The 24,182-nt window shown below is 57.8% G+C and overlaps 1 protein-coding gene across 4 annotated transcripts; it reads right to left on the minus strand.

The window, feature by feature from the left end:
- On the minus strand, positions 1–24,182 carry FCHSD1 (FCH and double SH3 domains 1). Of its 4 annotated transcripts, none has more exons than XM_067566952.1 (20): positions 24,079–24,182; positions 23,248–23,345; positions 22,034–22,079; positions 16,716–16,789; positions 12,400–12,544; positions 12,123–12,259; positions 11,713–11,776; positions 11,335–11,463; positions 9,936–10,058; positions 8,362–8,457; positions 8,067–8,180; positions 7,639–7,743; positions 5,113–5,274; positions 4,772–4,900; positions 4,437–4,520; positions 3,947–4,124; positions 3,169–3,374; positions 2,043–2,139; positions 1,623–1,690; positions 1–1,061 (listed from the first exon to the last, which is right to left on the minus strand). In XM_067566952.1, exons 1-20 carry the CDS (start codon positions 24,097–24,099, stop codon positions 996–998), a joined length of 2,142 nt encoding a protein of 713 aa, XP_067423053.1. In that variant the 5' UTR covers positions 24,100–24,182; the 3' UTR covers positions 1–995. The 4 variants fall into 4 exon arrangements, with proteins under 4 accessions (XP_067423053.1, XP_067423055.1, XP_067423054.1 ...); XM_067566954.1 differs by lacking the exon at positions 24,079–24,182 and adding an exon at positions 23,875–24,068; XM_067566953.1 differs by lacking the exons at positions 16,716–16,789; positions 24,079–24,182 and adding an exon at positions 23,875–24,068.

The raw sequence follows: 24,182 nt of genomic DNA on the forward strand, positions 1-24,182 counted from the left end.
TTTATTGGGGCACAGCGACAAGGCCACTCCCCCCACTGCCCTCCCCAGCCCAGGCCCAGGGGCCAGCCAGAACAGAGAGCGACTCAGCAGAAGCAGCCACTGCTGGGCCCGGCAGGAAGAGGGGCACAGAGCCTGGGCACCTGGTGCAGCCTTTGCCAGTCCTGCCACACACTCGTCTGCAGCCCTGCTCTGTGGGGCAGGTCTCACGGGAACAGGCTCCTGGTGCCTTCCTGGAGGAATGTGCAGAAATGCCAGCTAGCAGCAGCTGAGCAAGGGAGGGGCAGGATGGGCGCTAGGGACACTAGATACTCTGCATCTGAAGAGCAGGATTAACCCCTGCATTCCCACAGCAGGGCCCCTCCTACCCCTGGGGTGAGCACTTGACAGGGGCAGGGGGGCTGGCAGAACTGAGAGCCCACGGGAATGGGCAGCAGAAGAAGGAAGGAGACAGTGTTGGCTACAGGCCCCCAGCTCCTCTCCAGCCTCCCTCTCCTGGCCTGGCGGGGGGCACCCTACTAGCGGCTGCCTGGAGGGAAAGTGGCTGCAGATGTGCTTCTCTGTCCCTCCCCTGCAGGTCTCCTAGGGGTGGGGGACCTGCTGTTCAGCCCCTCCCCCCCCAGTGCCTGGGGAGTGGGCAACATGCTGTCGCTGCATTCAGCAGTGCTCTGTGCTCCCCTGGGACCATGCTCCCACAGAGCGCTCCGGAACCATCAACCCACTGGGGCTCAGAGAGGTAGCCCAGGCTGCTGATCTGGTTCTCAGCCGCACTGGGGGTGTGCTCCAGCACACCCATCCTCGCGGTGGGCCTTTCCCCTGTTCTCCGCTGCCGACCAAGGAGGAGCGAGAAGGCTCTGAAGCAGTGAGAAGCCAGTGCACCCCCAGGGTGGCGAAGTCGGTGGCAGCAGTTTTGCTCAGGTGATGTGCTGTGCCAGCCGAAGGGACTGGGCTGGGCCAGGGAGGAGGCCAGAGGACCAGTACAGGGCAGTTGGGTAGCGTCAGCTGAGGCGTGGCTCAGGCTCAGGTTCCGGGGCTTTGGCAGGGGGTGGAGGCGGCGCTCTCAGCTGCAGAGAGAGAGAGATTGATTACAAAGAGCCTAGACCCCTGCACCGTACCCACACGCCCTGGCTCTGTGCCATCTGCATGCCTTCCCTCCCCAGGCACGGGGCACACAGAGAGCTGGATCACACGCCTCTGAGAGGAGAAACTGCCCCAGGCTAAGGCGTAATTACGGGGGCCTCTCCACAGCTTCCATGTTGAGAGGGATAGCGATGTCCACAGTCTCCGTGGGAGGCCTGGAAGCAGTGAGCAGCACAGGATGGTCAGAGGTTGTGTAACACACTGAGATCAACAGAGGATCCCCAGCCGCAAGCCCCCAAACAGCACGGAGAGAGCAGGGGTGAGGAGGGTCTTGCGGACGGAGGCTAGGGGAGAGGGGACAGGCTGGGGGGATTAGGGCGGGATGATGGCTGTGGAGCTAGCACAGGGCAGGAGCAGGGTGAGGATAGTTGGACACTTGGGAGGAGGTAAGAGGGGGTGACATTGCGAGGAGCCCAGGCAGGCTCAGGGTTCCCCAGGAAGACTTTGTCCTCACACCTGGAATCCAGCCTGCACATGCCTCTTACCGGGCGGATGCGCGCTGCTGCCAGGTCCGGAGAGCTGTGTCCACTGGCTGTGCCATCCTGCCTGCAGGCTGGGAACACAGGCCGGGGTTAATGGCAGGACACTGTGAGGCTCTCCATGCGCTTGCACACCAGCTCAGCAGGGAGCCCCCAGATGCTGGGCCCAGCCTCTTTGCATCCTCACCAGCTGTTCCCTCCCTATTCCACCAACCCCCACAACACAGACACCCCATACGCCCCTACCAATATCCCTTCCACCAGGAACCCCCTTCCCATACACTGCTGCCGTCAGGGGCTAGTGCACAGAGGGAAAACCTGCTGTCTTGCCCCTTCTGAGCGTCCTGCTTATCTCAAAGCCCTTAGGTCCATCTCCTGGAGGAAATCACTAGAGCAGCTGGGGCCAGAAACCCGGGAGGCACTCACCGCCCAGCAGCACTTCCGGAGAGGGATTGGAGCCCAGTCTGGCACCGGGCGCAAGGACTGGAGGGGAGAAGGCTGGAGGAGATGGTGAGGGAAGCTCCTGGAAATATAAGCACAGGCAGGCCCAGATTAAAGAATTTTGAGGCCCTACGCACTATGGAAATGGCTCCCCACACCTTCCTTAAAACTCCCCCATCCCACACAGACCCCAAATGCCCCTCCCACCTCACAAATAACCCCAGGCCCTGCGCCAATTACTATAGTGAAGGTGCTGAAAGCCACTGAACCAAACTGTAAACGCTGTACACCACGGAAGCCCGGCATTCAGCTGCTATTATTACTTCAAGCTGCCACACACCCAGCACCCCAGTTCCAGTGCCCCAGTGTACCCCAACAACCCTCCACCAACCCTCTCTGATCCTGACAGCCCCCCAACATCTGAGACATGCATCCCAATCGCTGCAGCCCCCACTCACCCCCAGCACTCCCCACTCTCCACATAGCCCATCACCAACTTGTCCTCACCTACTTCTCCTGGGACCTTCCTGGTCATTGACTGGCGCCCCCCGGCCGGCTCAGTAATCCATTCCCATCTCAGGCTAGGGTGACTCCTCCCAATCCCAGGGGCCCATCAGCACTCACTCTGCCCTGTACTTCGACAGCCCCGTGCCACTCAGGCATGGCCAGACAGAGCCCTCAGGGTATGGGGCAGAGGAGGGGAGCTCTGCAGACGTGGTCCCCAGGCTAGGGGAATGGACTTTCCATATGTGATATTCAGTTACCATGATCCAGTAGCAGAGCCTGGAGGGAATCTTCATTCAAGGCAGTGCCCCCTCCTGGGTGTGCAGGGGAACTCAATCCACAGGCTGGTCCTGGGAGGAATGGGGCGCACAGGCCTTGTCTACACTAGGGAACTTCAATACTTCTGAGGCCAGCAGTCACGTTAGCTGACCAAGGCTGGGGACTTGGAGGCCCTGTCCACACTTACAGCTGCTCTGGGCTCAGCCCCGGGCCACTTGTGCCATGCTGGGAATGGGGACCTGTCTCTGTGGGGTCATTCTGTTCAGGAGGAGGACACACAGACAGCCCAGCCCAGCTGGAGCACAGGGAAGGGGCAATGGAGACCAACCTGCCCAGCTGCTCCTGTGGCTCCAGTTATTTCTTCCACCACCAGTGAAGGGAAGACCCCGACACGCCCGTTGAAGTCTCCTTTCCAGAAGCCATCGTCCACTTCCCCCTCCTCTCTGGGGAGCACTTGGATGATGGCTCCCTCAGGGAAGGACAGCTCCTCCGCGCTCTGCCCCTCGTAATCATATAGGGCTCGTACCAGCCTTGCTGCAGGCAGCCAGAGAGAGCGGGCAGGCTGGCGCCAGCTGGGCACACAGCCGCTCAGCACATACAGACATTGACAGAGCCTCAGCCGCGTGGGCCGGGCTGAGCCCATTCTCCTGACTGTGAGGCAAAGGCACCAAGGCTTGAGAGCACTTGGCAAATGCTGATCCCAGCTTGAGGCACTGAGGCCTTGGTTTCAGAGGTGCTGCGAGCCCACCTCCACACTCCAGGTCAGGGAGGCCCGGGGGCGCCAAGCACCCCTGGGAATCAGACCCTTGGCCTGCCCTGGAGCAGGCACGCGAAGTCAGAGGCCACTCTTGGTAGCTCTGGCCAAAGGTTCCTGAGGGAGTTGGTAGCAGCGAGCTCCTGGCCCCAGTCCTGCGGCCAAACCAGCAGCCAGCCCCCCTGAGCCATGTGGCAGGCAGAGCTGCCAGCCCCCAGTCACCCAGGGACAGCCTGTGGGAACTGAACTCTTCCCCCACCCGTGGGCGCTTAGGGCCCCCCTCTGCCCACAAGCAGACACAACCCCAGTGTCCTGGTGCAGCCACACACAACCCCCACAACTTGCCACGCACCTCCCGGTTCCAGCACCAGGTCCATGGTCATGATGCTAGTCAGCTCCCTTTCCAAGGTGGTCTCGGAAGGGCCCTCCTGGCAGTGCCCGCTCAGCGTCCTACACTCACTCCCCACGGCGTCCAGGAACAGCAGGTACTTTTCAGGGACGTAGCCCACCTGCCCTGCCTGGTTCCGCGCCTGCAGACCACCACCAGAGGGCAGGAGAATCGGAGAGAGAAGGAGAAAACAAGGACACAGCCCTGAGCCAACTGAACTCCTGCGCGAGAGCCTAGGGCAACTGCCCTCCAGGCTCCCCCATCCCAGCCCCAGCCACAGGCCAGCACCCAGGAGGGAGAGTCAAGGGAGCCAGCGCCCACAGCCTGTTCCCCAGCCCCCTCCGGCATCACCTCCAGCCAGTGGAGACTAGCCAGCTGCTCTGCTGGAAGGGACAGCGTCCAGTGCGGCTCTTCATCTCCCGTCGCAGACACGTGCCCACTGCCCAGCACCCACCTTGACCCATTCTTCCACATCGCCGTCCTCAATGACCTCCAGCTCCTCGCCCTGGCAGATGGACAGCTCGTCAGACTGGCAGGCCTGCACAAGGGACACAGCGCCATGGGACAAGTCAGAAGCAGCACTCTCTGCAGCCAGCCGGTTGCCATGCCTGGAGGAATGCTATGCCCAGCCCAGAGAACCTGCTGCCAGCAGGCACTGCCCCAGCTGGGGGCACAGGGTCCTTCACTCAGGATCCAGAGCTCCCTGTAAGAGCACTGCATGCTTCAGAGGGTTCCTGGTGTGGACAGTCCTGGGTGCCAAGCTTGTGTCCCTGGGGCTGGGGACCTTACCTGGTACCCGAAGAACACCCTGCAGTTGGATGGGTAGGTGCGGGCGGTGCCAGGGCAGGGGCCAGCATCCTCAAAGAGCTCCTCATTGTCATCGTAATCGTCAAACTCCGCCAGATCAAACTCTTCCACCTGGTGACAGAGCCAGCGTGAGAGAGCACCCTGCATCCAGTCCCCTGACGCTCTCCGGACACACGGCGCAGCCACAGGGCCAAGCAGCACCCTCCCTTCCAGCCTGCCGCTCCTGGCCCACGCCACCCCTCCCTGCCGCTGGCACAGAAGGCTCCGGCCATGGGAGCTCTCGGGGGCAGATGGGCAGCCAGGAGTGCAGGGGCACCTCTCACCGTGGGGGTTGACTCCTTGTCCGACTTGCGGGCCTCGCTCAGCCGTCGCTCCTGCTCCAACTCCTCCAGCACTTGCCCCATGGCCCCTGCCACCCAGGTGTCCACATCTAGGCCAGCCTGGCACAGCAATGCCAGCCGGGCATCAGCCTTCACTCTGCTGACCTGGAGGGACAGAGGGAGCCAGCGCCTGGTCAGCCTGGGCCTGAGCACCTGCCATGGGCCTGGGCCCTCAGCCCCACCTAGCCAGGCTACCCACCATGAGGAAACCCTCTCCTCCCAGCCTGCTCACCCCAAACACAGGCCCACGCAGGCCCCAGAATGTCTCAGTTTACGGCCCTCCGGTGCTCACCTGGGCAGGGTCTGTCATTTGGCAGCTGGAGTCTCTGCCCCTCGGCCGCACCCCCACACTTGGAGCGACACGGACCAAGAGCTGGACTCAGACTCCGGGGCTGTTCTCGCCCCCTCAGCTCAGTTGACTCCCACAAAAGGCTACAAATCCGCCAGGGGCTTGGGGCAGGGCATGGGCCGCATCCGACCCACACACTGGCTCCTACACCAGGCCCTGGTGCTCCAGCTGGTGCCAGACACGAGAACAGTTCTGCATCAGACCAGGCCAGAGAGGCCAGCACATTTCCCACAGGCAAAATGCATTTTAGAGACAAACCGTCACCTGGCCCTGCCCTTCCGCTCCCCGCATGCACCAGGAAAAGAGACACCAGGCCAGGGACAATGCCCAGGTATTTTTAGTTACTGTTGGTGCATTTAGCAGCATGAGATGGGGAGCGGGCCCCACGGAGTGTCAAAGGCCCCTTGGCTCTGCACTCCTGAGGGCTGCTCCTTCCCCCACCCAACGTCCTCTCCCAGCCCTCCACTACCGCAGCCTCCTTCCTAGCTCTGCCCGGCCCCCTTCCAAACGTTCCTGCCCAGTCACCTTCCCCTTCCACCACACCAACCACCGCTCCCAACCCCGGCACCCACATCCCAGTTCTCATGTCAGGTCCCTGGTGCCCTCCAGCTCTTCTCAGTTCCTCGCTTATCCACCCCTCCATATCCTTCCTCACTTGCCCACTCTGCTCTGCTAGCCCCCACTCTGCAGGCACTAATTGCCCAGCTCTCCCAGGAAGATCCCAGGTCTCCCAACCCATGGGGAGCATGGTCTGCAGCTGATTTGGGCTGTGGGTTCCTTGGGGCATGGCCCTACAGCACGGAGCCCCTGAGAGAACTCAGGAAGTTTCACTGCGTCCTTCACTGACAGACAGGTACAGGGGACAACACAGAGGGTGTAAGTGGGACCATCTGTGCTGGCTGGATGCATGAGTGAAGGTCAGAGTTAAGGGTATCACTGAGACATGCCAATGCTTGTTATGCAAGTGTAGTGAGCAAAGAGTAACAGGTTACGGAAGTAAATGATCTTGGCTGGGCTGGATTTCAGGGGGCTGTGGTGCCCATGGCTGAAGCCTGGAGCCCCAGCACCCTCACAGGTTAAAGCCCCAAGCCCCGGCATCTCTGGGGGCTGAAGCCCAGAGACGCAGGTCTAAAGCCTGGAGCCCCGGTTCCACCACGGGATTGAAGCCCGAGTTGTGTGTCTGCCTGCGGAGCCCTGCAGGGCAGAAGGCCTGAACTCCCTCCCTGCTCAGAGCCCCATCGGCCTAAAGCTCTGAGCCACCCCCTCTCCATGGCTGAAGCTCCGAGCCCCCCAGGGATAAAGACCCGAGCCTTCCCCCTCTCCACCCAGTGGCTGAAGCCAGGATCTCCTCGCCACTCTGGGCCCTAGAATTTATATAGCACGTTGGCGGGCCCTCAGAAAGAAAAAGGTTGAGAACCTCTGGACTAGATCAAATGTAACAGAATAACAGGGGCCTGGATGGGCTGGCAGATTTGCCACTACACGAGCCTCGTAGTTAACAGTGGCCAGAGCAGACTGCACAGAGTCTGCGGGTGCTGCCGAAGTTATTCAGATGCATGCCACATACATGGCGTGAGCCAGAGACACTGGGCAAGGCCGGTGCTAGTGACAATTCAAACACTGCACAACGCCGCATGTGGACCAGAGACTGAAGGGCAGAGCCCTAGGCTACTCTGTTGGCTTGAGAAGAGCTCATGGACATGTAATTTGAGACCAGTGCCTCTGCTAAGGGGCAGAGGAAGGGAGGGGCCCACCTGTAGCTCTGCCGTTGCCTGATTCTGAGCAACACACGTGGCAAGCAGCACGTTCTCTCCACGGGCCTGTGTGCTCAAGTGTTAGCAACAGGGATGTCTGCATTGTGCTGGCCCACAACCTGCCATGGGAGCATAGTGTGTTGGGGACTTGATCACCCAGCCTGTCTGCCCCCTCACACGCCTCCCTGCCCCTCATTGCTGGGATTTACTTCCTGGCCAGTCCTTCCCACTCCATCTACTGGCAGCAGCAGTGGGGCAAACTGGTGGGCACAAAACGCATAGTGCATACAGGGTGCACACAGAACAAAGCCAGCAGACAGAGGGATGTGCAGCCCCCCAGACCTGCCCCCTGCCTACCAGACCCACCTCTGCTTTCCGGATGTTCTCGCTCACTTCTTCCATCCTCCTCTCCATGTCGGGCACCTCCGCTTCAGGGGCCTGCTGCCTCCTGGCTTCCAGCCTCTGCAGAACCTGCACGAGCCCAGGCCATACTAAGACCCACTGCCGCCTGGAGCTACGGCTCCACCACGGCCCCGCTGGCCCCAGGCCCCTGCCCCAGAGAGAGACCAGAACCCCTCTGTCAGGGGCTCCCCATGCCTCCCCTTGACAAGGCCAGAGACCCCCTGGCCATGCCCCACGGGAGGAGAGAGGTTGTTTGGGGTTGGGGAGAAATAGATCCGAGATTTAGGGCCCTATATGTTGTCCCCCCCCTTGAGGCAGAGGACAAGCCCTGCAGGGAGGGTGCTCCTTGCAGTGGAGTGAGCTCTGGGCTGAGGCTGAGCCTGGCCACTCACCTGCTCGCCATGAGTCTTTATTTTGTAATCTCTGGCTGTCCGGGTGGCCCATCGCCGCACCTCCTTCTCCATCCCGCTCTCACCAGCGCTGGCGCTCCACGCCTCCAGAGGTGCCTAGGGACAGAGCACCCCAGGTCAGAGTATGCCCTGCCGCCCTCTGCTCCCAGCCCTTGGACGGGGCTCTAGCAAGCGTCTCTGGCCCCAGGCAGCTGGCCACCCTGGCATCACACAGAGAAAGCTCAGTCCAGGGAGTCCCTAGTCATCACAGCTGCGTAAGACCAGCCTCCCACCTTACCTGGTCGGTGCCCGTCGGCTGGAACTGCTGCTCTGGAGTCAGGGTGAAGGCAGCGTTATCCTGCAGGAACAGGAGGAGGTTCTGCTCCCGGCACACCTGCAGCAGCAATACAGGGAGGGTGAGCAGGGCGGCATGCAGGGCCCTGAGGACGGGAATGGGAATGGGGCAAGGGCAGCTGGGGCCAAGGCACTGCTTAGTCACTTGGAACCCATGAAACAGTTGTCAGGGCCCTGGGCACAGTGTTGGCCAAAATCTTGTTTTTGAAATATATGTAAGAACAGAGCCACAAACACCCCCCCTTCCTACCAAAAGGCACATCAGTCTGAATCAAAAGCTAAAACCTCAAACTGACTCTTACTGTTCTACCCTTTTAAATGTTAATTCAAGTCTGTCTGCACTTTGTATAATTTTAAGATTATTTGTAAATGTCTGTACTATGTCCACTGGCCAGTTTATCTGTTAATTTTACCTGCTTCCAATATATTTGTAAAAATCCTATTCTAAGTACAAAAAGCCACACTGTGCAATGTAATGTATGTATCTAATTGTGAAAGACACTGTCAAAAATGAAATAAGGTTTGCTCTAAAAATAATATGTAAGTTCTTCAGCTAGGAGTTGGCCCTGAGTGATTGAAGTGTGAATGGCTGAGTTGGGTGTAGACAAAAAGAGTGATTGAACAATTGGTCTGAGTAAGGGATATCGAAACAGACATGAAGAAAACACCAGCCTCACCTAAAACGCTTGAGGGAAGAAGAAAGAAGCAAAGATGATCAAATGGCCGAAGAGGAACCCACCCTGATAACTTTGGAGCCAGCACATTTCAAAGGACAAAATCTGATCAGGCTTGCAACAATGTGGGTGATTAAGGATCACACCAAGTATGTAGTTGCAGCATGACAATGCAAAACCCATAGACTGACATGGGGTCCTTTCCCTATAAAATGGGACAAGAAGATGAAGGCTGGAGGTTCGGGTCTACAACATCACATCAGCCAGGAGTACCGATGCGCATCGGCAGAACCTTGCTCCTCATCCTCATGCTCTAGTCACCTGGCCAGTGACTATCATGAGCACCAAGAGGCTGGTAACTATGACATCTGGAAGATCCCGAAGTATATTTGTCTGTCTCCCTGTCTGTGTATGCCTGTCAGTCTGTGTGAGTGTGAATGAAAGCATCAATTGAAACATGTGTCTCTGTAATTGTAGTATTGATATAATGTTAATACTGTTTTCCTAGTGTTTACATTATTATTAATGTTATTTCATTAAGTAGAGCACAATATTAATGTTATTACAGTGTTGATACTTTTCTTTTCTTTGATACTATCTACAGAAGTTTCTGTGTTCACAATAAATGCGGCTTGTTGCCTTATCCCCTAATAAGATCCTGTAATATTTGTTATTTGAGTAACAACAGCAGTCCACCTCCAAGCCAGAGGCAGGGTCACAGGAGTCCTGGGGGGCTGGCACCATGCCATCAGGTGCGGGTGTGGGGACAGCCACCCTCACAACACAAGGTGGGGAGATGGGGTGGGACTGGCCCCTTCTTGCAAACCAGGGAAGATCCTAGTACCTGTGCAGAGGCCTCCAGGATCCCCTGAAACCGCTCCTGTGTGGCATGGCAGGCCTCCAGTTCTGTCTGGCTGACCAGGGTCAGGTGCTCCCGGAGCCGCTCGTACAGGTCACCATCCAGGGTCTGGGAAAGCACAATCAGGCCAGTTACTGAGGAGAGGACAGGGCTGGCAAAACTCTCCAGGAACGCCCTTGTCTGCCCTCAGGAGAGAAGGGTCCTCCTCTGAGATCTGCTGCACTCATCACACAGACCAGAGAAAAACTGGGATGGCTCCTCAAAGGGCAAGAGTGCCCCCTACTGCCAGGGTGGGGAGAAGGGAGCCAGTGAGGGACAACAGTGAGGTCTGCTCGGGGAAGAGGCAAGGAGGCCAAATAGGGCAGGGGAGAAAGGGGTCAGAGCTGTGAGGGGGTTTGGGTGGATTCAGGCTGATCCACGGTTTTTGTTCCCTGAGCTGGCACCAAGGGACATTCTAGGAAAGAACTGAAGGGACAGTGCTTGGCTAACGGGATGGGGCTACACACAGGGAATGCAGGGATTCCCCCTAAGCTGCTGTCCCAGTCACCCACATGTGAGTCTGTGGGCCTCTCCCAGCAGGGGTCGCTGTGGGGAGCGGGGCAGGAGGGCTGGCTGGGGGGAGCTCACTATCCCAGCCTCCCCCAGGAAGGCTGCTGTCCTGCCAGGGACTCGTTCAGCCCACCTGCAGCCTCACGCACCAAACGAAGAACACGCTGCTCCCTGCCCACGGGACACAGAGCTGGGGCTGCCCACTGGCAACAACCTTGGACTCCTCCCCTCCCAGAATCACGGTGGTTCTGCCACGCTGGAGGTACATGAGAGGAGCAGGTGGTGCCCCCCAGCCTGGCACAGGTAGATACATTCAGCAAACCCTCTGTGCCAAGAACCAGCCCCGTGTGCAGAGGCAGAGCCCGGTGGGCAGTTGCACAGGAGACACACCAGGCCCTGCCCCGCACACTGGGGCTCCAGGCAGCTTTGGCCTGGCTTGAGGTCTCAGGGGAAGCCCAGCGGGGGGGAGGGGCCTTCACCCAGCTACACCTGCAGCTGCACGGCAGAGACGCTTGCCAAAGCCAACCTGGGCCTCGAGCCACAGCTCCAGGATGGATCCCACACACTCCTGGGCTAAAAGGCTCCTACCCTCAGTGGGTTATGCAGGGAACCGCTGCTGCCCCCAGGATGCTGTCGCCCTTGAGAAACCGGCACAGAGAGGGGCGGGGCACCCAGGGAGGCAACAGCACAGCTGGGAACAGCCCCAGGAGTCTGGGTTGCTAATCCCCCCAGTCACTAGAGTTCACCCCCTCCCCTGGACTGGCTCCTAAGGGCAGGTGAGAGTGTGAAAGTCCTCCCGCTGCAGGAGGGGCTGGATGGATGCAGGGTCTTCTACCTTCATGACAGCAGGCAGCGCCACGTGGTAGTAGTGTTCCAGGTGGGCACTGGCAGCCCCCAGCGTCAGCAGGTACTCGTTCCGGGCCACTGCCAGCTGCTGCACGTACTCGGCCAGCTGCACGGAAAACTGAAGGGGAAGGAGAACTCAGCCTGGGAAACGGCTGCCCTGTGCCCTCTGCGGGGCTACCCCCACCCAGACCAGCCCCTCGGGGGCTCATCTTCCCCTGATCAGCCCCTCTCCCTGTCACTGTCCCATAACAGACTATCCTCCCAGCAGGCTTTCTACCCACAGCGCCTCCCCGCCCCACAGGGACACCCACACTTTCCCCACTAGGCCTGCTGGGTCACAGAGGCCCAGGCCTGCAGCGACGCTGACCTTGGTGCTGAGCTTCTGCAAACTGGCCTTGGTATGGAATATCCCATGGTCGCTCTTCCGCAGCCTGCAGGAGAAGGGGCATGGCCATCAGTGCTCACTCACAGGCAGATCACTTCCTCTTCTCAGGGGCCCCTCCACATCAGGTACGCCGGTCCTACACTGCAGGAGCCACCCCTGCAATGGGGGCTCTCTCCAGGGCCCCCCATATCACCCTGTTCTCATAGGCTGCAGCCAGACCCAAACTGGGCAGTCAGGAGATTCCCCTCCAGGTCAGCCAAGCCAGAGCAGGGTGGGACCATGTGTCCTGCATGGACCCCCTGACCAACACCCAGGCACCATGGTGCCCTCTGGCAGATGCCCTTACAGGCCCGCCCCAGCCCCGATCCACAGGACAGGTGCATCTCGCTCACCGGGCCTCCACGTCAGCCGCTTTCTCCTTGGCCACCTCAGTGACCCGCTGCAGATGCATGTAGTGCTTCTTGGATTTGCCAACTTCCTTCACTGTCTCCAGGAGCTCGGCCTGCACCCTCTGCAGCTGCTCTGTGCTCTGGGGCAGAGAGGGGGTGTGAACCCCATAGCCATGCAGACCTGCCCCCAGCTCACCCAGCACCTGCCCCTGCTCTGGGAAGCCCCCTGAAGAGGGGCATGTTGGGGCCTGTATCCCAGTCTCTTCCCCCCGGACCGTACCTTTTTAAGCAGGTGCTCCTTGGACAGCCGGGTGGTTTTAGCCACCTCCAGGCTCAGGCTGCGATAGGTCTCTGAGGCTGTAAGCCTGGCCTGTCCAGCACACACCATGCCATCAATTGCCCCCTTCCAGACTGCAAAGGCACTCCTGCAGGGAATGGACATCAGAGGGAGCCATGGTAACATCCACAGAAGAGCCCCTCCCCCAAATTGGCCCTGGAAATAGCCCCATCTTCCCCTCCCCCCATCCCCGCCCCCATCTCTGCAGGGGCTCCCCCATTGCACCTGGACAGCCACCCTGCTCCAGGGACCCCATGGCTCCCCCAGCCCTGGGAGAGCCTGGGGTGTTGCACACAGCCCGGCTGGCTGGCTCTTCCCTGTGGTTTTGCCAACATGCAGTCCCAGATCAATCCCGGCACCATTACACGGCCCTGCCTCTGGAAGCAGCAAAGCCATTTCCTGAGCCCAGCCCTGCTAATGACGGGCCACCCTTGCAGGCCCTCGGCACAATTGTGGCAGTCATGTCTGGGTTTTGGGAAGCCCCATCCCTCAGGATCTCAGAGATGATCAGAAAGTCTGACCCAGAAACACAGCAGCATTAGCGCATGAAGCACGCCTGGGGCTCTGCTTGCTTCTCAGTTCCTGCAGAACAGACATGGCCTAACACCCCATGGCCCATGACAGCTCCCTGCCCAGCCGCCATCCCCCTCCTGCCCCCTCCAGCTCCTGGCTCTCCCTCCCACTGGCCTCCACTTTGGATTTCTCTCTGGCCCTGGAGTATTCTTCTCTCCCCACATGTGCTCCATCAGGAGGGCAGGTCATCTCAACCTCTGAAGCACTGTCCCTACCCCTCCATGCAGAAACCCCTTCCCTCTCATATCTTTCTCTCCTGCCTCTTCCCTTCCTCCACTGCACCTCTTCCTCCTCATCACCACCCAGAACCCCAGCTCTCCAGACCAGGGCTGCCCTCCTCACACGCTCTCAATCTCAGTCGACACCTCAGGCACGCAGCAGGCGCCACAATGCAGGGGACAAGAGCCCACATTTTAAAGCCATTGATGGGCTGTTCCAATGAGCCAACGGGTCTTCTCTTCCTTTATGCTTCACCCATCAAGTATCTAGTAACAGCCCCTATATGTTTCTCCCCGTGATCTGAGCACTGTTAGTCCAAGAACCTTCTGTCTGCAACTCCTGGTCCCTGGACTAAGCTTTCTGCATCTCTCTGTCTCACTGGCTTTTGCCCTCCTCATCTCCCCAGTGAAAACCTCTTCGCCCCTCCACTTCCCCTCTCGTATAGCAGAAAGTAAATAGCTCTGAACGGTGTTTAGTGGGAGCACCTTCACCCTAGAATGCCAGAGCTCTCAGGAGTGCACATATGTATGCACATACACGTCACTGCAGTGCACAGTTAAACTCTGCCAAGTTTCACCCCAGAAGTGGCTGAATTTTCCTGGGAATCTTACATAGATATCACTTGTTCTGTAGATGTAGCCACTTCTGTGGTGAAACATGGCAGAGTTTAATGCCACACAGCCTGTTTGGAGGATGGGAAGCGAAGAAGAATCCTATTGTGATGTTGGCAGACCAGATGCCAGCTTATGCCAAGGCCCCAGGTCTCACTGGATGCTCACAAATGCATAGCTGCAAACCAGTCTTGCTTCCCTGTGTGTTAGCATCATCAAAATCGATACTAAATATTAAGTTGATATGAATTCGTTTAGTGTTTTATAGTGCGTCTAGGATGCTGCATGTATTGTTCTCACCCAGCTATGCCCCATATTATTAAATGATAGCAAGCACTTGCATTGTAAATTTCTGTGACTACCATCAAAAGGGGAAAAGCCTTGTGTAATGCAAAGGATGGTCTCTAAATGTTAAATCCTGTTCATTAAATGCAAAAGAGTCATTGTGTGAAACCAAAGACTTTGTTTAGTGCTTTCCTTCCCCCCCTTCCCCCGGGTTTGCCCAGAAAGTCTTTTTCAATGGACAGATTACTGCATCTCTGTCATCTTTAGGAATCATAGATGGAAACTCATTTGTGTGTCTGTGTTTGCTTTAACCTGTAAATAACTTATTTCCTTTGCCCAGTTAATAAACCTTTAGGGAGTTTACCACAGGATTGGCTATAGGTGTAGGATCTAGGGGACCAGTTGTTCTGGGATAAGTAACTGCTCTCTTGGACTGGAAGCAACCTGAATATTTTGTGAAGTTTGGTGTAAGTGATCATTTATCACTAAGTCCACCTGGCTGGGGTGACAACATGGAAAGCCTCAGGGGACTGTCTGTAACTCCCTGGCGAGACTGATATAGTGATCCAGGAGTTCACATTTTTTACTGGCTTGGTGAAATCTAATTTTAGAACACACCACCACTTTGGGTGTCTGCCCTGCTTCTGACAGTCTGCCCTCAGCTTGACGCTGACGGTCGTGAGCCCCAGACAGTGTGACAGCCATATCCCGTTCAAACGGGCAGAAAGATAATTGCCCACATTCAGTACCAAGAAATTCCAACAGCTAAGGCACACAGGCGGCATCTGCACTGAGCACTTGCAGTGCTTTCCCCATGGTTAGCCTAGCACCACTCCAGCTCTGCCTGGGGTAGCAATGGCAGGACCCATGATGGTTAGACACCGGTGAAATGCCTGCAGCCAGGTCTACACAATGGCTCCCACCAGAGTAGTTGAACTAGCGACAGGGGAACAGCAGGGCAAACACTGAGTTCTACTCTAACAGCATTAGCTAGCAGTGCTTCCCCCCCACACCAAGACCTAGCAACACCCTCATAGGATCTACACCCTCATACAGACACCACCCTGCCCACAAGACCTAGCCACACCCCCTTGGGATCTAGACCATGGCAGACACCCCTACTCCTCCGAGACCTAGCCACATCCCCCCAGTCCTGACACCCTGGGAATGTACACTCTGAAATGGACACCCCAGGAATCTAGCCCTTCTCCCCCGTGCTCCATCCTTCTGGGATCTTGTACCCATCCACACCCCTCTCCCCTCCTCGCAGATCAGCTGCCACAGCGAGGCAAGTCTCCACAGCAGGGGTGGGTGTGTCTGTGCTGGTGCAATTGGGGTGCAACACCCCTTCGGCTCTAGCTCCACCATCCCCCTCACAGCCTCACTGGCCCAACTCCTGCTGGCTGAAAATCCAGGATGTTCAAAATGGGACTGGTGAATCCATGTACGAATGTCTACATAACCAGCCAGACTGTCAGAGTGCGGTGCTCAGGGACTGCCTGCTGGCAATGGGGGGCTCAGCACTTGCAAATGTCAGGTCATGGAGAGGAGCACCTGAACAGCCTCCCTGAAACAACGCCCCATTGTTTACATTCTTGGCCTGAATTAGCAGCGACCTCCCCAAAGCCACTCCCCACAGCACCCCTGCTGGGAAAGACAAGGACTGGAATAGCTGGGAGCTGTTGTGATAATTGGGCCTACACATGTACCCTGCCTGTGAGCCTACTTGTGGGGTTTATGACATGTTCCAGTAACCGATAACAATGAAGTTCGATGGGAAAAGGGCAAAAGGGAGACAAAGAAACTAAATTAGTTCAAACAAAAGAGCCTCCCGTTACAGCTCAAGGACTGTGCTAGGACCATGCCTGGTGAACAAGAGAAGTGTGGGACCAGAAATCAATGGACCAAAATTGGTGTGTCAGAAATTAGACCTAAGAGGTGAACAACAGACTGAGAGGATGGGCTAATTCCACCATCACTCCTCGTGTTCTCAGAAAGACAATTTGGGGGGAGCTGGCCACTGTGACGCTGGCTCACTGAAAGAAGGGGAAGGAGCAAGCATCCCATGGTTACTAGCCCCACCATCTCCTGGGACCCCAGACCTTCTTTGTCCTCCATCTGGTCAGCAGTCCTGACCAGACCGGGCCAGAGAGGGGACCCAGGTGACATCGCCACCTGCACTGCTCCGGCTGAATCCCACCCACCACGGGGGATGTGAGACTTTGTTTCTCCCCCTCCAAACGTCCTTTTCCTCCTCTAACTTCTTTCTTCTCTTTCCTGGCCCTGATTTAACCCCGTTTAGTGCTGGACAGTGACTGGGTCACGTTAACCACTTTGACTCTTTGGGCCGATGTATTCCACCTAAGTTAACAGAACAGAGCTCCCCTGGCAGCCAGCTCTGCCCCTCTCCTTACAGCGCCCCCTGCCAGGAGAGGCTGGACTGAAGTGATGTGAGCTGGTGATCCTGTGCTGGTAGGTCTAGGACGAACACAGCAGAGAACTGCCCCGGCTAGGGCTCCCTCACAGCACCTGAGGTCAGCAGGGCAGGCTAGCCCCACCGAGCTGTCCCACCTGGAGTCGTTGGTCTCACTCCGGCCCCGCTGCCACTCTCTCTTCAGGAACTGACTCGCCAGCCTCTGCAGAGCCTGCAAACAAACTCTGGATCAGCCATCACCGCACCTCCTCTCCTGTTCACAGCCAACGAGGGGAGGGGCACCAGGCTCCTCCACCTGCTGCTTTGTTCCCGCAATGCCCCACTCAAAGAACAAAACTGCGGCTGTTCCCACGCACGCAGCCAGTGAGGTCCGCTCCCCGCATTGGAGGCAGCCAGGAGACCTGGGGAACGAGGGCAGCACTGACCTGGGCTGTGCAGTCATTCAGCCAGGAACAGAGCTAAGTGCGTTGTTGCTAACCATGAGCTCCCCTCCTGCCCTCCAGCCCCTCCCTCTGGGAGAAGCCAGCAGTGGAGCAGCGAGGAGCCAGCACTAAGCACCCTCCCTCCAGTGCCTCCTGCTGGGATTGGCCACTGCTCTCTGCTAGGTAGCAGGAAACACTGTGTGACGCTGCCCCTCTGGAATCCTTTGCTGCCTGCCACGACAATGAAAGGGGGGTGGAAAATGGAAGGGAAGCGTGAACGAGGGGACAGCTTGAGCTAGGTGGGAGGCCAGCAACAGAATGAGGCAGCCGGAAAGCAGAGCACAAGAACCTATTAAAGAGTACGCCTGGTCTGCGAGGGAGGCAGGGAACCAGGCCACTGAACTAGAGCTGAGCAGAGCAGGGATGGCAGAGTCACAGACCAAGGGCAGGCTTTGCCAGGATAGCTATACGGCTGTACTACCTTGGCAATGTGTTCCTCACGTGGCCTGACTGCACAGACACCTTACACTTCACTGACCCCCTCCCAGAGAAAGCAAGTAGCTGTGCTGCAGGGGCACGTCTCACTCCTGGGCATCATGCAGAAACCAGAGGCCTCCCAGAGGCAGAGGACATGGCAAACTCTGCTGAGACTGTGGCATTATCACATGATTGGACGGGGGAGGGCTTGGTGAGGCAATGACCACCCCCACCCAATGCAGCCCATCACCTCTGTGGTGCTCATGAAGGGTTGTCCACACAAGGGTGTTGTGCTGGTTTAACCCAGTGCATGAAACCCCCGTGTGGATGCTCTTATTCTGGATTGAATCAGCCTTTTGTCTGTTTTGGTTCAGTTGAGCGGGCCAGGTTTAAATTATGTGGAAGAGACAGTGTCCACAGCGGGATTTGCACCACTTTAACAACACCGATGTAAATGAACCTGGGGCACATTTCCAGTGTGGATGCAGGATGGCTAGAGCACCCACAAGAGGCAGCAATGCCAGCTAAGGAACAGCGGCCTGCAAATGCTATCTGTAGCTACCGGGAGGCCGGCACGTCACCTCCAGAGGGGCCACATTCCCCCAGCGAGGTGGAGAGCATGGAACCCCAGGGAGGAGCTGGGAGCGGAAGAACCCAGCTCTGTCTGGCACCGGCCCCACAGGAGTTCTCTTTGGCTAAGGAACTGATCCGGGGAGCCCCAGTGCCCCCAGATCTTACAGAAACCAGAACATCTGCTGGCTCAGCTGGCAGTGTCTGCAGCTCTCAGGAGCCTTCTAGCAACAGTTACCCTATAGAGCCACCGCCAGGGGACTGCACCCAGCCATCAGGCTCGACAATAAGCATCCGAATAACGTGATTTGGAAAGGGAACTGTCCTGCTGCTCCTGGGCCCTGCTCACCCGCCACGGGGTCAATGAGTGACAAGATGAAAGCAAACAACAAACAGTGACAGTTTTCAGCAGTGACAGCAACTAAAGATAAAGGAGTGAGGTCAGAGCCCCCGGGCAAGCTGGAAAGCCAGCAGCGGGCCAGAGTCCGTGGTTATGAAACACTCAATCACTCAGCCAAGTCACTTGCAACTTCCCAAAAAATTCTCCCCCAGCCCAAGACTAAAACCAAGAAATGTCAGGCCTGGAGGAGGGGCCTGGGGAGTTTGAGTGTGACAGCGAGTTTCCCTTCTCTTCCCCATCCCTCCAACTCAGACTGTGCCCCACCAGTGAACGTCCAGTTCATACTATGGGAAGAGGTGCCCAGCCAGGCTGCCCCAGGGTCCAGTTCCAGATACTCAGTAACAGCCTGGCAGACTGGGGGCTCTGCTGACAACACAGAATGATCTATGGTAATCAAGGTTGGGAGATTTAACCTAAGAAATGGGACAAGATGGCAGCAGACGGAATCGACACAGACGAGTGGAATGCAACACACAGCGGGGCCAGGTCAAGTACTCACACACCGCTGGGCAGGGAGTTAGCTGTACTCTCTCGAGCTAGGCCTAGGTGTCAGCATGGGCAGCTCAGTGAAGACGTCTGCTCAGCGCCCAGCAGCAGCCAGAAGAGAGAAGAGGAGGTTAGGTCGGAGCAGGGGCAGGCAGGGAATAACACAGGAAGGATGTCGTGTGAACAGGAGACATCTCTGCACTCTGGCTGCTGCACTCAGCTCGCCTCCCCACATCACAAGAGGATTGGTCCAGACAAGGAGACAGGGCGGCTAGAACATCCGCCAGAGGAAGCGACACAGACCAGGGCCTTTTCACTTTGTAAAGGAGAAAAGCAAGAGGCACTGACAGGCCCCAGCCCCCACTCAGAAGGGCATGCAGCTCTCCCCCTCCCCCCTCAGTGTGTTCCAGGTGCCCAACTCTGCTTTGCTCACGGTGCTCACCCATGTGGTGACACTGCTCCACTCTTGGCCAGCGATGCCATCAGCACACTGAGGGCCTCCATCACTCCCTCCACCTGCCCTTCTCCACTTCCTTTTGGATGAAGGTAATTTAAACAGGGCCTGGTGGCAGTGCCACCCTCCTCCCCAGGCACACCCCATTTCCTCCTGGTGTCACCACTAGGAGCCTCAGCTTCTTCTTTAGCCAGCCTCTCTTCAGCACACCCACGCGTCTAGCCTTGTCGTCATCTCACACCCCTGCCGACGGGGCCAGGGCCTCCATCAGCCCAGACAGCAGGACTCCCATCTGCTGGCTAGTCACACCTCTCATTTTCCTTCTTCTCAGCCACCCCCCCAGTCGTCATCTTCACTCTTACACAGCGACAGACCTTCAGGAGAGCACACACTTACCCCCTCTGGGAAATCTGGCCCAGCCAAGTGTGCCGAGCACTCGGGAACCCTGACCTTTCATGCCACAGGCTGACCCAGCGCTCCTCCCCTCATGCCCTCCGGCCACTCCCTTCACTCCTGTCTCCACCAATCCTTCCTCTCTCTACTAGCTCCAGCTCTTTGGGGTGCACTCATTCTTTCCTCTATTTCAAACCCTCTCTTCATGTGTCTTCCCGTCCTCCTTTTGCAGGTTCAATATTTGGTTCTCCCGGGGGCTGCAGTTCAGGGTGGACTGGTGTTCTTTATTGCCATTCTGAACAGAAGCTCTGTACCAATAAACACACCATAATATTGGATAATGAACACTCTTGAGAAGGCCAGTTACAGGCTTTTATTGCCCAAGAACAAGATGGTGCATGAAGTAAAAAGGCTAGTGTTCTGAATGAATAAAAGGAAAGAATTCTCTGCAACATGCCGCTAACCTGTGGAACTCACTGCTGCAGAACATTTGAGGCAAACCGCTTAAGCAGCATCAAAAAAAAGACCTGACACTTAAAAGATCAGCAAGCTCCATTGCCCTAGCAAGGAGAAAAGGGCAAGTGGGCCTCATCACCAAGTCCCTGAAAGATTCTAGCCCGCCCAGAGATATCCACTCTCTGCAAAATGGAGATTGGACTGGAACTTGACAAAAGGCACTTGCTGGACCAAGACTCTGGATTCTCCATCTTCAGGGCACAAGGTGAAGCCCAACCATGCTTAGAGAGGAATTTGCTTCCAAGGGGTAACATTGTGGACATAACACACAGCGTGACAGGGATTTCATGTTTTACATCAGGCCAGTATCCCGTTTAGGAATGATGGAGTCTCTGCTTCTATTGTAGGTGGGAGTGGGGGGATCAGGGTGTTTGTGTGGAAGATGGTGAAGAGGAAATCCAGATAAAGAGAGATGGGGAGATCTGTGCGAGTGCAGGAAGCATAAGGATTTTGTTGAATGAACACAGACTCCTCCTTGGGCCCAGTTCTACAGTTGCTTAGTCCCTCTCACGGTCCCGTTGGCACCAATGGGACCATGTGGATGAATTACTGTAGGATCAGGTCCTCTCTAGATATTTCTATTGCACCCATCATCATGGTCTCTCTCTAGCACCGGGAGAAAGCAGCCTCGCAGAAGGAACCAGATGCCCCTGTCTAGGAGTGGACACACAGCTCTTTCTCATGGACGCTCTCTCAGGCGTGAGCTATGCTAGAGGAGAAGCAGCTGGGCTGTGGGGGAGCAGCAGGAGGATAGGAGGGGCTAAAGGCAGCAACACCAAGTTCTGGTGTGGACGGCCTCGCCTGTTCCAGCAGTCTCACACCCAGCACTGCAGGCAGCAGGACAGAGCGAGCAGAAGCGTGTAAGCACAGCAGAGAGAGGCAGAGAGAAGCCCCTGGCTGTTATGCCCAGGGCCTTGCACATCACCCAGATGGTCTCCCCAGTGACAGCTCTGTGCTGGTGTCAACTGACACCGGAGGCGGCATCCCTGCTGGGCAAGTTAGTGATGAAATACGGATGCTGCACCTCCCCAGCTCGAGTACCGCAGGTGAAGGAGAGCTGACTCAGAGCTCTGTCTGGCGGAGGAACGGTGAGAGTCCGACACTCGGCTCCACCACATAAGATTTCAACAGATCCTTTTGAACCACAGCTGACGGGCCCAAACCTGCCGAGTTCAGTGGGAACAGTGGGTTCCAGCCCCTCATTGGACAGGGCCCAGTCTGGCTTTCCTGAAACATCATCCCAAGGAATGGATGTGATATGTGACCCAAACTCTGACTGCCTGACAAATGTGGGCTCCTAACAGACCAGATCCCAGCCCTGGGCTTTGGGCTCCCTCGTGTGTACTCTGATGGCTCCAAGGCACCTACGTGCACAAACAACCGAAGCCTCGGGAAGCAGATGACGACAACCACAAATCTCCATCCTCCCCCATACTCCCCAGTGAGGAAGTGCCACCCCAGGCCAGGGATCTGAGGTTCACTCTGCAGCTCGAAGGGCACTGCCTTGGAAGGGTGGAGCAGCCAATTCCTATTCCTCCCTCGCGGCGTGACGTTACTGGCAGCTCTGAACCATGACGGACGGACCATGCCAAATTGCTTTGACTTCTTGCCCTAATTGCCTTTGAGTCACCCCTGTCATGGCCTGTTATTAGCTACTTGTGATTCAAATGACACACACTGGTAGTGGACGTCTCGGTGACGTCTCTGAATAGAGGCCGAGAAGTGGCCTCTCCTTACCTGGCCATACTCCCTCTCGATAGCAGATCTTTGCTTGCTGTAGGACCTGCAGGGAGAGCACACGGTAAGTGGCTGCATGCACATGGCCCAGCCTGTGCCACAGGACATACCCAGAGCCCCTCACCCTTCCTCGTTCAGCACAGCTTCATCGCAGCTCCCCATCCACCCTGCAGGGCCACTGGGACACCACACCTTGACCTCAGCTAACCATGCATCTGGGGGACTGCCTGTATCAGAGCTGGTCAAAGGGTATGGAGCCTTGCACCTCCACGGCACCCATCCCACCAGACTCCAGGTTAGCAGTGAATGGGAGCAGCTCCCACACAATGGCTGTTCTGTGGCCCACAGGTGTAATGAGCTACTGAGTCTCAGTTCAGTCCCGAGTCGATAAGTGTTCTCTCCATGTAAAGTAACATCACAACCAGCACCAGCTTGCACCAAATGAAAAGGCCCTGCAGGCGGCCACACCATGTCAGGGCAGGGAGGGGAGGACGAATGGGCCCCGCAGGCGGCCACACCATGTCAGGGCAGGGAGGAGAGGACGAATGGGCCCCGCAGGCGGCCACACCATGTCAGGGCAGGGAGGAGAGGACGAATGGGCCCCGCAGGCGGCCACACCATGTCAGGGCAGGGAGGGGGGAGGGCAGGAAGCGTACTGCCACTGCCTACACCTTACAGGGCTGAGGGCTCAGTCTCCAGCTATGGCCAGTTAGTAGCTGCTAAGTGCATTTAAAATTACTGTGGCTTTAACATGTCCCCACTCCCCCTGCATTCCTGTGGGTCTCTCTCCATTCCCTCAACAATGGCCGGATCAAGAGCTGCTGGTGCACAGCCAGACCCAGGACCCGGCCTCCACTAAGCAGAACGTTTTGCACCAGTCAGCACAGCTGGGCTACATCCCCCAGGGCAGCGGAAGAAAGGAGCCAGCAGGCTCCTGTAGCCCTGCCTGCCCCTCAACTGGCTCTGGTTTGGGCCAATTCTGTGCAGCCAGAGCACAGGGATTCCCAGAGATTCCAGCTCCGCAGCTGCATTGAGTCTCCTTTTCCGTTGCCTCCACCTCACTCGCTGCCGGGGGCGGGGGGCGGCTCCCCAGCCGGGCACAGTCTGAGTTTGCAGGTCTCAGCTGGGAACCCAGCAAGGACGATCAGCCTGGGGCCTGCAGGGTAGCGACGAACAAGGCTCAGGCCAGCCAGGGCACATTTGACCTCCAGTACCTGATGTCCTCCAGCAGCTCTGTCTCTCGCTGCTGCTTGTTCTGCAGACTGGACAGCTGCTCCAGGAAGCGCACTTTCACCTCCTGGGTCAACTTCACCTACCAAGAAAGGAGTTCTTAGCTCAGGGCACCCACCTTTGCTCTCACCCTCCGCAGCACCAGCCTGCTCCGCTCAGACCCTGCCCACACCCCAAAACCACCCCACTGCTTGGCCTGACCTGCCCTCCCGGCTAAGCAAGAGCCCAGGAACGCCCTGGAAAAGCAGGCGGGGCTGAGGGGCCAGAGAGCAAGGGCAGGGGCTACTGCATGCAGGTCATCAGAGCCGAGCGGGCAGGGCCTAGGCACGGGGCATGACTGTGAGCTGCAGGTTCCCCGCGGGACTGCTCAGCGCCTCTCTGGCCAGGTGCAGGAAACGCTGCGGCTGCCGCAGGGGTCAGAGAAGGAGGCAGGCGGGGGACGAGCGCGCACCGCGGCTTTAGCCACACCCCCACTGGAATCAGTGACCCGAGAGCCGGGGGACTGAGAGAAGCAGCGGGGTCCCCTACAGCCAGCCCCGCCGTGCGCCCCTCTCCTCCTCCCGCATGCGGGAAAGGACCAGGCCCCTCCTCCGAGAGCTACAAGCACCCACCCGGCCGCGACCAGGGGCAGTGCCCGGGCGGGCAGGAGGGGGGCGAGCTGACTGCCCCGGGCATCCCCCGCCAACGCAGCCCCGACCCCGGGAAGCGAGGATTGAGCGTGGTAGCGCCGAGCCCGCCAGGCTCGGGGGGCCAGAGTGGTTCTGGGCACAGGGCTCGCACCGCCCCGATGCGCTCCCCGGCGCGTCCAGACCCACCTTGCGGGGAGGCGGCTGCATCTCCCCGGGCTGCGCAACGTCCTGCTGCAGCTGGGGCAGGGGAGCCCGGAACTGCCGGGATCCGCCCCCGCCTGCCGGCTCCG

The sequence above is a fragment of the Emydura macquarii genome, unplaced genomic scaffold (genome assembly GCF_026122565.2).
Source record: "Emydura macquarii macquarii isolate MOO-44397 ecotype Brisbane River unplaced genomic scaffold, CSIRO-AGI_Emac_v2 contig_2768, whole genome shotgun sequence".
In the NCBI taxonomy this organism is placed as follows: domain Eukaryota; kingdom Metazoa; phylum Chordata; order Testudines; family Chelidae; genus Emydura; species Emydura macquarii.

Coding starts and splice junctions, on each gene's coding strand:
- FCHSD1 (XM_067566951.1), bottom strand. CDS start 12,852: ATGGCTTTGCTGCTTCCAGAGGCAGGGCCGTGTAATGGTGCCGGGATT. Junction 8,458..9,935: donor TCCTGGAGGCCTCTGCACAG/GTACTAGGATCT, acceptor TTGCTGCTGCAG/GTGTGCCGGGAGCAGAACCT. Junction 1,062..1,622: donor CAGCAGCGCGCATCCGCCCG/GTAAGAGGCATG, acceptor CTCTCTCTGCAG/CTGAGAGCGCCGCCTCCACC.